Source organism: Rhinopithecus roxellana, chromosome 7 (assembly GCF_007565055.1).
Source record: "Rhinopithecus roxellana isolate Shanxi Qingling chromosome 7, ASM756505v1, whole genome shotgun sequence".
Lineage (NCBI taxonomy): Eukaryota > Metazoa > Chordata > Mammalia > Primates > Cercopithecidae > Rhinopithecus > Rhinopithecus roxellana.
The window spans coordinates 130,661,621-130,678,402 of NC_044555.1; the positions used below are offsets into that span (position 1 = coordinate 130,661,621).

General features: G+C 38.4%; 1 protein-coding gene across 7 annotated transcripts in view; it reads left to right on the forward strand.

Moving 5' to 3' along the window:
- Positions 1–15,645, forward strand: part of INTS6L (integrator complex subunit 6 like) — a 62,294-nt gene extending 46,649 nt beyond the window's left edge. For 2 of the 7 annotated variants that reach the window (XM_030933835.1, XM_030933838.1), the window contains 9 exons: positions 2,519–2,613; positions 3,627–3,737; positions 5,970–6,188; positions 7,091–7,214; positions 8,220–8,362; positions 10,350–10,584; positions 12,946–13,320; positions 14,190–14,283; positions 14,668–15,645. In XM_030933835.1, coding sequence (XP_030789695.1) covers positions 2,519–2,613; positions 3,627–3,737; positions 5,970–6,188; positions 7,091–7,214; positions 8,220–8,362; positions 10,350–10,584; positions 12,946–13,320; positions 14,190–14,283; positions 14,668–14,776 — 1,505 coding nt within the window. In that variant the 3' untranslated portion in view covers positions 14,777–15,645. The remainder of the gene's footprint in view (positions 1–2,518; positions 2,614–3,626; positions 3,738–5,969; positions 6,189–7,090; positions 7,215–8,219; positions 8,363–10,349; positions 10,585–12,945; positions 13,321–14,189; positions 14,284–14,667) is intronic. The other 5 variants (XM_030933837.1, XM_030933836.1, XM_030933839.1 and 2 more) reach the window with 5 other exon arrangements.
- Positions 15,646–16,782: the final 1,137 nt, after the last annotated feature.

Consider the following 16,782-nt stretch of genomic DNA (forward strand, 5'->3'; position numbering starts at 1 on the left):
GGCACTGCTTTCTTATACTAAGAATATACTGTACGGTTATTGTATAATTTTGCAGTTTTAGTGGAGAGGGACAGTTAGTAAAAGGGCAAGTTAAGTTACATAGACTTCATAAGTCCAGAAGCATCACTATATTACTGCATAGTACAGTAATTGTTCATAATAGTGTCCCTTGTTTTCTTTTTATTAATACCAGATTTCAATCAAATTAAGGTCATGAAAGTTTAATTACTTATGCACTAAAACTTACTAGAAAATATAAAACATCTCATTTTCTGGAATAGATAAATGAGGCTTAATTGTATCAATGAGCTACCAGAATCATGTCATTAAGGAGGTCACCAGATTGTTGTAGTTAGCAAAGGACTCTTTCCCAATTAGGAAATTAATTTTTCTATTGAGACTTAATAACTGTGGAAATTAGAGCATTTGTAACAAGTTTTTTTTCCTTTTCTTAAATATACCACATTCAATCCACCTGTTCTTTTAAATTCGGAACTGAGGGCTTGTGTAAAAAATAAAATGTAGTTCCATATTAAAACCAGTTATGATCAGGAGGAAGAAAGGGAGAGGTATGAGGATAGAGAATAGAAGCAGGATATTTTGATGTGTAGCAGTCACTATGTATCTGGTACTTAACAGCTTACACTAGTTTGTTTGTTTTTCATTTTGTATGGGGCTTTTACACATGTATTTTGTAGTTCCTTAGAATAGTCTTGTGGTAAGGCAATTATCATCTGACCCATTTTATAGATGAAATGGAGGCTTACAAAGGCGATTTCTCCAGACTCACTGAGCTAAGGATGTGGCTGAGCTTGAACTCAAACCCAGGTCTTCCCTCTCTTTGAAGAAAGAAATGGGGAGAAAGGAACTGGAAGAGAAAATACCAGTCATTTTTGAGGTGTTGGCAGTATCATTTTACTTTCATTCATTCTACACTCTCATCACCTCTTCTTTCAAATGTTGATCAGCTAATTGTTCATATGACACCTTTACTGTACCATCCTAGAGAGTCCATGTGAATGGGTATTTAATCCTATGGAAATAATTTGCTGAGCTACAGAGGTAGTGACTAAGGCAGTGTCACACTGGAAGTTAGACTGCAGAAGATTATCTTTCTTCTCCTGACCCCCATTTTAAAACTCTGGCAGAAAATAATTAGCCTAAACGATCTCCTTGGTGGAATCATTGCACTTGGCATTGTTAGAAATACAAAGAGTATTATATATCTAAAAGTTTCTCCAGTATTTACGTTTGTCTGTTAGTTTCCAAAATCTGCCTAATTCCCGACAGACTCCACATAAAGACATGGTATAACAGGATATATCCATGGTCTCTCATTCCTTTCTGTCAAGATATGAATGGTCTTTAAAGGCTCCACTTGCTGCAGTGAACCAGAAATATCTTCAAATCTTTAACAAAAGACCTACGTTTTATGACTTTGTAAATTCATTTAAATTTGTTTCAGCAGGAGTGAATAATTTATTATAGCTGTAAAAGGAAGGAAATATGTCACTTTTCTTAACTAAAGTAATTCAGAATTTCAAAGAATGGCCCTATTTGTAAATAAAGTATGCATGTGGGATAGGGATGGTTTTGTCTCTGTAAGTAAAGCATTTTTTTTAAAAAATAGCAATAAAACCTTAAGACACAAAATAAAGGATGAATTTATAGTGTCTTTGGTACCTATAGTATGTGTGGCAGATTCACGTTGATGTCTGGGGATTCCAATTTTTATATTTTTATTATATTAGAAAAAATATTTTTTTCTTACACTTGGGAATAATGAGATGCGAAGGAAATTTTCATGCAGTATATAAAAATGTATTTAGATTATTAAAATAATTAAATTTAAGTGTGAAAAGATAGGGAATGTCTACTTAGGTAAATATTTTTAGTTTTTTTTTTTATAGAGATGGGGGTCTCATTGTGTTGCCCGGGCTGGTCTCAAACTTCTGGGCTCAAGTGATTCATCCACCTGAGCCTCTCAAAGTGTTAGAATTACAGGTGTGAGCCACTACGCCTGGCCCAAAATATAGTTTTAGAGCTTGCTCATCACTGCCTAGAAATTATAGGCTTAGCTTTTGTTCGTATATACTTTGTAAAGTCTCTTACCTTGACCTTTCAGCAAAATGTATAACACCTCTATGTTTAAATGAAATAAATGTTATTCCATCAACCAGTGACCATGGATTGCCCTTGAGGTGAAAATTACTAGAGTTACCAATATGTAAGAGGTTGGGAAAATATTTCAAGTGGATCAAAATCATTGTTTTAATATTGTATTTCATGTAGCATTGCAGATGAAAGAGGAATATGTAACTTAAGAATTTATTACATTTTTTAGAAAAAATACTATATATAATTTTGGTAAATAATACAACCACTAAGAAAGATAATCAAATAAATGCCAGTGAAATTTTCATCTACATTAAAAGCTGAAATTTCTAGATGTGGGTTGCTTGATTATATCTTAGAGCTCAGGACTAGAATGATGTGATATTTTATTTTTCTATTACAGATGACTTGTTTAAAGTTCACAAGCTTAAGCCAAATCTGAAGTGGCGACAGGCTTTTGACAGCTACTTAAAAACTCTGCCTCCGTACTACCTATTAGTATGTATTTGTGTGTATATATGTATTAACTGTATCAATGATGATTCTTGTCACAAAAAATGTTAGTGATCAAAAGCTTTTACTGTTGCAATAAGAGAGATATCTTTTTATTTTACAGATATTTGTGTCGTCACTGTCTTCTCAAATCATGTGTAAGAGTTTGGAGATGTCATGGCGGCACAAAAGAGAACTGTTTTCTCTATTTTATTCCTTTAACTGCCATGGTTATTTTTATAAAACACATCTATGTTTCTCTTATTAAAAAAGTAACCTTATGAAATTATAATATTGGAATTTAAGAATAAATAGATCCGGATTCATATATTACATCAACTTCCCTTTTTAACTCTAGAAATTCTCAGTATGGGGTTTCCCTCTGGAAAAAGAAAATCTGAAGACATTACAGTTGCCTATTGCCTCTTAAATGTGTCCTAGACACAGCATGAAGTTGGGGCACTGGTGGTGGGAGGTGGAATCTAAACAGATTAAGAAATGACTTGACCTCATTTTGGTTTTTATAATGTGAGGTATTCATGATTTTGAACTGGTGATATAACCTAAATCAAGATTACCAAAATCATTTCAGAGGTTGATGTGACAAACTTTAAGCCAAGTTTCTAGAGGTGAAAAGGCAGAATCTTAAATGGTACCATTGGTGTCACTGGGAGGAGAAATTGGGGTGTGTTACTGTTTACCATGGCAGTAATGGGGCAAACAATAAAATGCAATGTGAAATGATTTGATGATTTGGGAAATAAGATTGAATGCAATTTACTTGTTTGAATTTGCTGTTACTTGCTCTTCTTATCCCACTCTCTCCTGATTTTTTTTTACTTTCTGCTCCTTACTTCTCTGCTATTTTCATTGCCACTTTTTAATGTTCCATGTTTGGTTTTATGTGCAGCACCTTGACTTCTAAGAAATGAATCATGTCCCTTTGCCCCTTATAACTGAACTTTGAGTATTTTAAGATTTATTCTATTCTTACTGTTGTGTATTTTGTTTCCTTATAGCCATTAAAGAAAGCACTAAGGATGATGGGAGCTCCAAATCTGATATCAGATAATTTAGATTGTGGACTTAGTTACAGTGTTATCTCTTACCTTAAAAAACTCAGCCAACAGGTAGTATTGGTAAAAACAAACAAACAAAAATCCTTTGCCCTCAGAAGTGCATTTCCTTATTCTTTAGTGTAACTGTAATTTTTCAAATTAAATGTGTATATATCTCTACACTTTATGGATTAGTAATAATGTGATTCTCTATGGCTTCTAGCTTCACCATTAAGCTGCAGTTAAGGGTCTGTCAGTATCATCTGATGCTGTGCCATTTCTCCTTTTGCCTGCCAGTTTGTCCTACCCACAAGCTGGTTGATATGGGGCAGAGGCTTAATAGACTTCTCTCATGGGTCACATTTTGTCTATCTTCAACCTAGTTCCTCCTCAGATCACTCTGGGCTACAGCATCCCTCCTGTTTAGATCAGCACACTGAGGCATGGTGTGACTGAATGACTTGTCTGAGATTAGTTTTCAGGCATGTGAAGGACTTATACTCACATGCTAGCCCTTGGATAAAGAACTATATGCTTTCCCCTGGAGAGTGGGGAGATGAGACCAGTGTTCCTCACACTGGAGGGTGATAGACCCCAAGGGGAACTGAAGAGTGGAGCTCAGTTTCCTCTCTTCTCACCCTCCACCTGTTCCTCATTTGCCATTATTCACCTTGTCCCTTGCCTGCCCCTCTCTATTAGTACCTCATCCTCCACTCACCGTTCCTTATCATACTTCTCACCTCTACTTAGCCCATTCTTGTAGGATGGAAATATTTGAGAACTACTGAGTTAGAGCTTTACTTCCATATGAATGTGTTACGTTATATGACAAACTAATGCAGCAGTTTTACTTACCTTATGCACAAAGGTATTCCCAGGTAGGGGACAATAGTAGCATTCGCAGTGGTGATAATGCTTCAAGATGGATGTGTTTGGAAGTTTGGCCTTTAGGAAATGGAGAGTAGTGAGAAAAACATCAGATTTCACCAAAGAACCAAAGTGACTCCACAATTGGGATGCCGACACACCTTGCTAGGAACTGACAACTTAAGTATGGTCTGGAGCTTACCAGCTCCTACCAGTCCAGTGTGCTTATAAGTGCAAAAGAAAGTAAGGGCAACCCCAGATTTCTAATCTACCAAGTATCCCCCTAACCTCCTTACCTCTCTGCTAATAGATTTTTTTGTGGTTGTTGTAAATGTTTTGGTTTGGTTATTTATTTATTTATCTATTGATCTATCGATTTTTTTTAAATTTGATGTTTACCTAAGCCTTTAAGGCTGTGTCACCAAGGTATGGCCACAAGGAAGAATAGTGTACAGAGATTTTAATTAATGCAAGTTCTGGGACCTTTTGGGGCACATGTATCATTTTATGCATGAGCTTTCAAGACCATTTAAGGAAACAGACGCTTCATTTTCTCTTATCTCATATTTCATGACTTAAGAATTTTTTAGCGATAATAAGCATAGACTTAATTCCAATAATTAGGGAAAATTAATAAGTATCTCTGACCAAACCACAAGAAATCCAAAATTATTTTAGGTTTACCAAACATTGGTGGAATTCCATCTTTTTGAGAAAAAGAGAAGATCATAGCTGATTTATAATAGCTCAAATTACTAATTTAATAACTAGGTCACCGGTGTTTCTTGAGCCATTTCAGATTTATGTAAAACTCAAAATATGCCAAATACATATTACTAGAATACGCTCATGCAATATTAATCAATATGGTATCACAATGCCTATTAAGAGGCTTTTTACAAATTATTTACTTGGTAATATCTGTTAAATTAAGCATTATCTTCTAAGATCTTTTTTGGATAGTCCAATATTAGAGATAAATAGTTCAATTTTTTCAGATATAATGCCAATCGATGAATTTTAGCACTAGTTTACATACATAAATACAGAGTCTTAAACCTTTATGTCTGAGTCTGAAATGAACCTGTTCACTTAGACTAGATTTTATAGTAACAAAATGTGCTTTTAAATGTCTATGAATGCAATTCTTATTCATGGTTTTTATTCTCTCCATGATTTTATTATAATTTTGACACTAGACGAGAAAGAAAAAAACAAAAACAAACAAACAAAAGCCATATTATTTGTCTTTCCCGCCCCCTATCTGTTTGCTGTGGTAGTGCAGAGAAGCACAGGAAAATGTTTAATTATCCATTTTTCTGTGATTTGTAACTGAAAATTGTTCTGTGGGGTTCTGAAAGTATTATCTTTCTTAAGTAGTAAAAATGACAGTGGTAATGTAGATTTTTTATAACACATTGTGTACTTTCATTTTAGACCAAACTAGAGTCAGAACGAATACTAGCATCAGTGGGGAAGAAACCTCCCCAGGAAATTGGAATTAGAGTGAAAAATCATTCTGGAGGTGGCATGTCCTTGACTCACAATAAAAATTTTAGAAAACTATTGAAAGAAATCACAGGGGAAACTGCGCTTAGGCTGACAGAATTGAACACCAAAGAATTTGCTGGCTTCCAAATTGGGCTCTTAAATAAGGTAAATTGTGACATAAATAGTTTGTATTTGTTTGAACTTGTCTGATACATTTATGTCTTTCATATTCCTTTAATTTTGAAATAATGGACAATCCTATTTTGGATTTAGTAGTTAATAATGGACCAGTTTAGGAATTGTCAGCAGATATCAATATGGAATTAAATGGACAAGATTTATTTTGTGGATAACGCCCATGAAAGATAAAGGGGAGATGAAGCTGGAGTAGGCAGGGAGAGCTTCCAAGCCACAAAGCTGACCCATCACCTGTGAGAGGAATGAGAAATGAAGAAGAATTGGGTGTGAAGAAGCTCAGACATTGGTGTAGCTTGGAGAAAGTCTTGGCCAGTCCAGTGGGGACCTCTAGCACCAAGATTTCCTATAGAGGAGGACCATACTGGGCAGAGCTGGCCAGGCCCTAACACCCTGCCATTCTCTGTTACTGGCCATGGGCAGCCTGGGAAGGGCATGGCCTCAGCTCAGTGCTGCAGCACCCTATGGTACCACAGCAGCAGGAGGCTCTCTGCTAACTGCACTCCTTGCAGGATCAGCCATTGCTTTCCTGAGGGGAGATCCCAGCAGCTCACCTCCCCTCCATGGCTGCCAGATGAATACATCTAGAGTACGAGCAGTGGTCCTGCAAGGCGGCCACAGGTATCAATCTGGGGATTTGGTGTTTTAAATGAAATATTTGAAAAGGGATAGTCCCAGTGGCTTTAATACCCTGTAGGTGTGTTACAACGCAGAACAAGGCTAGCAAGTGAAATTTTGCCACTGGGAAAATTCTGCTGTAGTCAGTTGTATTGATATAATGCTCTTCAATAACATTTTAAGAGAGATAAGTATTACATTTCTATATTAAAAGCCTCAGGAATAGCTGAAATTACTTGTTTCATTTCGAATAGGATTTGAAACCTCAGACATACAGAAATGCTTATGATATTCCCCGTAGAGGTCTTTTAGACCAGCTGACCAGAATGAGATCCAATCTGCTGAAAACGCACAAGTTTATTGTTGGACAAGATGAAGGTAAAAGAACTGTGAAATACTTTTTTTTTGGAAAATGCCAGGCATGACTTACAGGAAGGTGTTTATTGCATAATGAGTATTTTATAGTATTTTAATGTATAAAATACCTGTTTTCACTGAATCCCTATGTCTGTTTACCAGGCACATTTTTTTTTTCAAGTTTAAGGGCAAGTGTGCATTAATCAGCACGTACACTACACTTGTCATGCTTTAGCTATTGTAAGCTTCAAACAACCCCAGAAAATAGATACTGTTTTTATGTCCACTTCATGGACATGGAAACTGAGAGTGAGCATTTTAGTAGTTTGCCCAAGTTTGGCCAGTTGGAAAGCGGCAGAAGCTACATCTATGAGATTTCCCAATCTGCACACCCAAACACTATAACACCCAGCCTACTGTGATAAACTCAGTAGAGAATACCTCATTTAAATGAAAGTAATCAACCTAATGGTATCCGGGATAATTGTGACTATTTACAAATTCCATTTACTCCATTTTGTTTATTTTAAAAAGGCTCACCTGTTTACTAAAATGAGCAAATATTATTCTGGCCAATTCCCTGAAATTGTACACAAAGTTTTGTGTGTAAGAGGGCTTTTCTAGGAAGAGAACCTACAGATTTCATCAAATTCTCAGTGATTAAGACCTACTAACCGAGATTCTCTGGATGATAAGAGAATGCTGTAGAGCCTAGACTCTTTGAAATGCAGAAAATATGTGGTGATTTGAGTTGGGATGGTGGTGTAGGGTCAGCCCATTCTCAAACCTGGTTTGAAGGCAAGGGAGTTGTTCTAACCCTAGCGATGTGAGCCTGTAGGCAGTAGTAATGGTAGACTAAGTTACGATTGGGGGAAAAGAGATGATTCTAGATCCTAGAATGCTAGATTCGAAACTTTAAATACTATTTGATGCCAAGACACACTGCTAAACCAAACTATGATGTCTTCTCAAAAGGACCATACGCTTCAGCTATAAGCATCAATTCCTTTTCCTGTGATTTTGCAGATTCCCTTCATAGTGTTCCAGTTGCACAAATGGGTAACTATCAGGAATATCTGAAGACATTGGCTTCTCCACTACGAGAGATTGATCCAGACCAACCCAAAAGACTGCATACTTTTGGCAATCCATTTAAACAAGATAAGAAGGTAGGATACCTATGCCTATGTCTGCCTAAATTGGGATATTCTTGCTATATAATTATTTTCTTTTTGGCAAGATGAATACAAATCAGAGGTTCTCCATTTGTTTGTTTAAACAATAAAATATGACACCAAGGCTCTTGGTGGGAGCCTCCTGATGCAAGAGTGTGTTGGTTGAATAAAGTCAGAGTTGCCATGTATTGGGTACTAGTAGGAGCTGGTGTTTTAAATGATCTCATTTAATGCTCACAACTGTTCTGTAAGACGAATGCTACTGTTTGTCCTTTAAAAGGGAGAAATCAAGGGCTGCAGTGGTCAAATGCCTTACCTATAACACAGCACATAAGAGCAAGGATTAGAATCCATGTCTTTCTCACTCCAGAGTATATATTCATCCCACCACACACTAATTTCTTTAATATCGAAATCACAGTTTATTTCCTATTCCCATGGTTCATATTTGTAGTGCTTGATCTAGAAAACGACGAATGCGTCCCTTGAAGTATGAAGTACTAAGTGATGTTGTTTTACTTGAATGGTCCTACTAAAAATCTAAACGTGGGATGTGTGTGTGTGTGTGTGTGTGTGTGAGTGTGAGAGAGATATACTGACTTGCCCATTAAAGCATGAAAACAGATGGGATTATAGCTGCACTCATGGAGGAGACCATTGGTATTAAGGCTCAGACCACACAATAATCTCTTTTGTGACAAGACTAGATTCAGAGGTATTCCACCTCACCTCAATCCTCAATTAATGGTAGTCCACCTCACCTAAATCCTCAGTTTATTTTTCTGTGCTTCGCTTTCCTCATTTTGTAGCACTGGGGATAATAATTACACCTAACTAGGCTGGACGAGGTGGCTCACGCCTGTAATCCCAGCACTTTGGGAGGCCGAGGCAGGCAGATCATTTGAGGTCAGGAGTTCGAGACCAGCCTGGCCAACATGGCGAAACCCTTTCTCTACTAAAAATACAAAAATTAGCCAGGCATGCTGGTGGGTGCCTGTAATCCCAGCTACTGTAGAAGGCTTAGACAGGCGAATCACTTGAACCCGGGAGGCGGAGATTGCAGAGAACCAAGATCGTACCATTGCATTCCAGCCTCGGTGACAGAGTGAGACTCCATCTCAAAAATAAATAAATAAATAAATTACACTTAACTAATAGAACTCTGCATGATATTAAATGAGTACATGTACACTGTTTACAGCATGAACAGGCATATAGTAAATTCTCAGTGAAAATGTTTTCCCCTTTCTGTATTGTTTATGAGTAAAAAAATCCTTTGGAAAAGTCGTTTAATATGATTTTATTCAAATAATGAGGGCACATGTTCTTGGATTGTTCTTGGACAAGAACAGCTCTTGGCTAAACTTCTACACTGCTGCCTCTCATCTTTTATCTACCCCCAAGAGTGAAAAGCCTCCTCACTGCCTGCCCAGCATCAAAGTGGGCATGTTTGAATCCCTGTGAGGCTGCAGACGGGGGAGTTACATTTTCCACCTGCCTGCCTTTCAACATCTACATGTAGCATACTGTACAGTGATAATCAGTGTTATTTAATGATATGAGTTTGAAGCACAAAAAAGGAAAGTATTTCCCTTACGAAGGGTTGATGCAAAGTGGTTTGTACTTCTTTCATTTTGATTGAATAATGCTGCTTATTTGCATACTTTCTGTTTAATCATTATTGTAGTATGTTTTGCTTGGAACAACATCCTGTATGTTAGTTTCCTCCTTGTTCCGTTTAAATTGGATTAAAATTGAGTTGCATTTTTCTAAGAACAAAGTTGGGGTAGAGTAAGGTAAATCTTTGGCCCATGATTAATATTTATATTAGTTAATCTCGCATGGGATTTAAAAAAATGAAAGAAAAAAAGACAGTGATACAATGCAAGATTGATTATGTATGCGTATTAAGAGTGCTTGCAGTTTTATAATAGTTGCATTTTGGTCTTTAATGAAATACGTTCATTTATGTGTTTTTCAGGGAATGATGATTGATGAAGCAGATGAGTTTGTAGCAGGGCCACAAAACAAAGTGAAACGTCCAGGGGAACCCAGCAGTCCTATGTCGTCTAAGAGAAGGCGGAGTATGTCCCTGCTGTTGAGGAAACCACAAACACCACCTACTGTAACTAACCATGTGGGCGGAAAGGGACCACCCTCAGCCTCGTGGTTCCCATCTAATCCAAACCTCATAAAACCCACCCTTGTACATACAGGTATAGAGTAGTGGTTGTGATTTCCTTATGGCTCCTAGAGGACTAAGACGCTAAACAATTTTATTTTCCTTTTTGTATTCCTTCCTTTATGTTCAGTTTGTGTTCATTAAGTAAGCCATTACTAAATCATCTATGTGGTAGGTACAATAAACCCCACAGGGAGCAGAGACCCTGTTTCAAGGATCTCAATCTACATAAGGTGAAAAACTTATATAGTAATTAACAGTAATGAATACATTGCTTAGCAAGTAAATACCACAGTAATTAATGGAGAAATAATGGAAAGAGGTGAGCATGTTTGCTGCAACCTTTTGTAGTGGCTGCAAGGGTGAGGAGGATAAAGCAGGTTTCCCTGGCATTAGGAGCAAGAGTGGATCTGCACTTGCTCTTTGTGTTATCACCACCTATGCATGCTCTAACCCAGTGCAGTCTGGTATCTGCCTCCTTGACCCCACTGAAACATTCTCATCAAGGTCACTAGTGTCTGCAGCACATTGCCATTCCTTCTCTGCAGCATTTGACACAGTTATTCACTCCCTCCTCCATGGGTACGTTGGGTTCTCAGACACCATAAGCTCATAGCTTTCTTTTCCCTCTAATAGCAACTCCCTTTCATCCTCTTTTTCTGGTTTTGCCTTTTCTTTCCACCTCTAAATATCATAGGGCCTCAAAGCTCAATCCTGGGACCTCTCCTGTTCTTCACCGCACTCTCTTCCTAGGTGACCCCATGCAGTCTTGGGGCTCTAAATTTGATCTATGTTTCAACAACTCTGATATTTATATCTCTAGAATATTACTTGCTCCTCAATTTCAGACTCAGACTTACTTGTGGACATACATCTCCACTTAGGTGTCTAATAGACAAATAAAACTCAGTAGGTTTCATGAGTTTCAACTGAACTCTTGAACTTGCCCCTCTCCAAAACAGCTCTACTTATAGCCTTCCACATTGCAGATAATGGCACCATCCAGATATGTGCCAGTAAAGCTTTAACATCTGTCAGGGTTGAGGAGCGTAGAAAAGCTCTAGATTGTAGTGTTTGCAGATTTCCTTCATGTAAATAATGCTAATATTTATCAACGTCAAGCTATCAACCTGAGATCATTGAACCAGAGTCAGGAAGAATGCTGTGGAGGGCAGTTGTGCCCTGACTCCTGCCACACTTCAGCACTATTTACCCAGTGGTTCAGGTGACAAACCATAGAGTCATCATGATTTTTCTTTTATTCTTCCCTCGCTTTGATACCTTTCACAAGTTGAGGAAACTTGATGTTCAACATCCCTAAATCCCACTATTTCTCTCTATCCCTCCAGTGCACACTGCTGTGACCTCTCACCATGCTACTACAATACCTTCTTATCTCAGCTTCATGTTTCTAAACTAGCCCCCATCTATCATATACTCTCTAACCCTGTGGCCAGATAATTATTTCCACATGTATATCACATCATGCCATGTTGCCCCTGAAAACCCATCCTCAACTCTCCTAAGCACTCAGAAGGGACCCTGAACCAGCTTTAGTCTGCAAGACTGCACAGCCTGGCCTCTGTCACCCTCTCCTAACACGGGAGCCCTTGGGGCTCCCTCTGCTGCTGTCTCCCAAAGGCCTGTAGATGGCTTCCCCAACACCAGCCCAATGCTACTTCTTTCATTTGCTCATTCTGCATGTACTGTCTGACTGCCCCATGAGGATGTGAGCTCCACAAGGGCAAGGGAACGTTGCTCTCGGGCTGTTTACTGCTGATCCCCAGTTCCCGACACACTGCCTGCCACAGACGATGAATAAATGAAAGAGGTGTCAGATCTGGAGTGAAAAGAAAGTCACTTTTCTGACACAGAAAAGAAGAATTAGGAAGATAATACACTAAAAGGGATTTTTGGTGATGGAGTGCGTTATAGAACTTTTAGCACTAATGGCCGCCTCTATTTTCTCAGAATGTATTTGATGTAAAGAGGAGGCAACTTGTGGTGTATCCAAGTTGTCTGGCTTCCAGCTCAGTAAAGCATGGCAGGTTGTATGTGAATTTGAGAAGTCATGAAATAAAGTGAGACTTGCTGTTTTCAACTTGTAAAGCATAACAAGCTGACACTAACGCATGAGTACCAGGGATCTGTGAATGTGTGTTTAGAGTTGTACTGTCTTACTTGGTTTCCATATGTATTCATAGGGCCAGAAAATAAGAGGTGGTTTTATTGTATTATGTGTCCTGGCCTCAATTTGAGGGGTCTCAGATCGCCACCTGGTATATCCTCCTGCTTTATGAGATAATTTCCTAGAAATTGAGCATCGGAGGGATATACCTGTGGGGTTGACATAATACACTTACCTCACAGCTCAACCTCTTCATTTGGTTTCCAGATGCTACTGTCATTCACGATGGCCATGAGGAGAAGATGGAAAATGGTCAGATCACACCTGATGGTTTCCTGTCAAAATCTGCTCCATCAGAGCTTATAAATATGACAGGAGATCTTATGCCACCCAACCAATTGGATTCTCTATCTGATGACTTCACAAGTCTCAGCAGAGATGGGCTGATTCAAAAACCTGGTATTAACGCATTTGTAGGAGGAGCCAAAAACTGCAATCTCTCTGTTGATGACCAAAAAGACCCAGTAGCATCTACTTTGGGAACTATGCCAAATACATTACAAATCACTCCTGCTATGGCACAAGGAATCAATGCTGATATAAAACATCAATTAATGAAGGAAGTTCGAAAGTTTGGACGAAGTAAGTAGTGAAAGAACGTCTATCAATAATGCACCAGGAGGTCTCTCTCATTCAAGCTACCCCTTGAGGTACACTGGGGGCAATATTGGGCTTTCACATAGTTTAAGGCAATTCCTCTTGCTTTAGCTAAAAAGGTACAGTATATATTTTCCTGTTTTTTCCCCTTATTTCTTGTAATGTTTCCTTTTGCTGCCATAACATGTTACCAAAAGATTCCTAGCTTAAAACAATACAAATTATTATCTTACAGTTCTGGAAGTCAGAATTCTGAAATTATTTTTGCTGGGCCAAAATAGTGTTGGCAGACCAACATTCCTTCTGCTAGTTCTAGAGAGAATTTCTTTCTTTGCCTTTTCGAGCTTCTAAGGGCCATCTGTATTCTTTGGCCCATGGCCCCTTCCTCCATTTTCATGAAAACACCCTTAGCACCTTTTCTCCTCTCTGACCTCTGCTCCTGTCTTTACATGTTTTCTCTCTGACCTTAACTCTACTGTTTCATCTTATAAGGACACTTGTGCTTACATTGGGCCCACATGCATAAACTTGGATAATCTCCCCATCTCAAGATCCTTAACTTAATTACACCGGCAAAGTAAAGTCTTTTTTGCCATATAAGGTAACATATTCACAGGTTCCAGGGATTAAAATGTGGACAATTTTAAGCAGCTGCTATTCAGCCTGCTATGTTTGGTTAGTGTTAACAAGAGTTGCCCTAGTAGATGCATGCAGATATTTTGATCCGAATGTTTAAAATACAAACTACATCTAACTTTCCACTCACAAAGAACAATTGCTAAGGATGTACAATAGTTAAATTTTATTTCCCATTCATCTTTATAAAAATACTGAAGTTTTTTAAATATCTTCAGAATATGAAAGAATTTTCATTTTGCTTGAAGAAGTGCAAGGACCTCTGGAGATGAAGAAACAGTTTGTTGAATTTACCATCAAGGAAGCTGCAAGGTGGGTAAAAACAGGAACTCTTCAGTTTTTCATTTTTGTTTTTAGAGCAGTAGGGCCCAGTGCAGGACAAAGAGAGGAATAAGCTCTGCCTTGCTTCTTTCTCAAACCCTGGCCCTCACTCATAGTTAAGGTTGTCTCCAGAAATATTTGGATTTATGTTATCTGAACTCAACTCATTCATCCTTCTAGTTTTATCATAGTCTCAGGTAGGCTTGGGCCCTCAATTGCCACTATTGGTACTTGCTCTAAACCATATCTTTCCATGAGGACAATCTTTATATTCCTATGTAGATTGTAAGCTTCACTTTGTATCCCACACAGTGCCTTGAACATCATGAGTACTTTAAGTATCTTTTGGTTAATAAAATTTCTCTTTATTTTCAGGTTTAAAAGACGAGTCCTAATTCAGTACCTCGAGAAGGTACTAGAAAAAATAGATTCCCACCACCTTCTCAGCAACATTAATCACATCAACAGCAGATCGTCATGTTAGTGCAAAGACCAATGAGAAAAAAATGACAAGTTTTCTGTGCTGTAGGATGGAATGGGATATTGTTGAAGCCTCCAGAAATGTTTGAGTCAAGGGAATTGCCTTCCAGATGCTAAGAAGCAGCAGTGGGGCTTTTGAATTTTATGATTATCTGGCAGTGAAAGCTGGGCTTTTGCCTTAATAATTTTTTTAAGTATGAATTGTTTTGTTTTTCTCAGTTGAGGAAGGTGATGTTATTAATTCAGCTGGCTAAATTCAGTAAACACCGCTGCCCCTACCGCAGGTAATGAGAGGTCACTCTTTTGAACTTTGCCATTCCAGGCATTCTCAGAGTGGCTAGGGGCCACCTGCAAGTGGAGTGCAACTTGGTGCTCTTACTGTGTCCTTCAGAAAGAATAGGTGTACAGAAAAGAAATGGCAATCTTATGTGTGCTGAACAAAGTTTTCAACAATGCCTAGTTGTGCCTTTTAAACCATGCAATATTCAGGATAGTTTGAATCAAAGAAGTAAGAAGCTGCTATTCGGGTAACTTATTTCTCTGTGGGAAGGGGCAGGGAGAGTCACCAAACAATCTACCTCCAACTCTCTTCTCTTTTGTCTAGAGACATTACAAAGTGCACTTGAGGCTGCCCCCAACCTCTGACATTTTTCTTGCATGTGATGATAGAAAGTCTTCAGATGGACTTATACATTCTGTGCTTTGGAAGCACAAGAAGAACAAAAAAAAGTGTATATTTCCTTTAATGTTTATACAAAGTTTATATGGAGCAGTATTGCTATGTTTGTATGAATTTGCAAAAATTAAAGTGTACAAAGAGATTTTGACTTTGCATATATAAAATAAATCATTTTATTGATTTTCACAAGTTCATTAATGCTGGATAAATTTCTAGTTATATGTTTCTTGTGATTTGTTATTCCTTTCAGAAAAAGAGCGTATGCTGTTAAAAAAGATGTTAACATAAAGATTTAAACTTCAAAACATCACTCACAGAATTGAGTGACGTTAGTGAAAATGGCAGAGTAGAGTACCCTGGGGACTAGTCACTTTCAAGAAACATGGAAAACACTGGAAAGAAAAAACCTGTCAGAATCAAGTTTTATTGGAACTCTAGAATACAGTAAAAGGTTTACAGCAATCAAGTCAATCCTGAATTAGGAGAGAAGTCATTGAAACATGGTAGGAGAGCTTTTTGGCATTTCAACCCACCCTTGGAATGGTCGAGTACAAAAGAAATTTGAGGCCAGGTGCAGTGGCCTACATCTGTAATCCCAGCACTTTCGGGAGCCAAGGTGGGAGGACCACTTGAGCCCAGGAGTTCAAGACCAGCTTGGGCAACATGGTGAGACCCCGTCTCTCCAAATATATGTAATTCATTAGCTGGACATGGTTGTACGCAACTGTGGTCCCAGCTACTCAGGAGGCTGAGGTGGGAGGGCTGTTTGAGCTCAGAAGGTGGAGGCTGCAGTGAACTATGATCACAGCATTGAACTCCAGCCTGGACAACAGAGCAAGACCCTGTCTCAAATAATAATAATAATATATACAGACTGACTTCTGAAATGGCATGGCTGTTTACTTCCCACCTTCCTACCCATCTCAAACAAAGAGGGAGTTTTTGCATTTTCTGTTCCTGGTTGCAAAACACAAAAGAAAATGGAAAAATAATTTGTGTGCATTTATGATATGCTTGCTCCTTTGAGACTCTCAAACAGCCAGCACCATCCCTTCCCATAGCCTGCTAGGAGCCAGGATGGCTTCCCAGTGCCTGTTTCTTGACCATTTTCATTTAAAAGCACTGTGAGTAGTATTAGCTTTGCCTTCTCTGCCACAAGAGAAAAAGCCTGGTCAAGAGGTGTGGTTTTGGATGCAATAAGTCCACTGCTTCTTGGAGACGTTCCTGGACATATTCAATCGTGTCTTTCCTGGGTCCTTGGAGTAGTTGGTCAGGATGGACTTCCACTCAGTCCACAGGCCTTGGCCTGATTCATGGTGGTCCCAGAGACC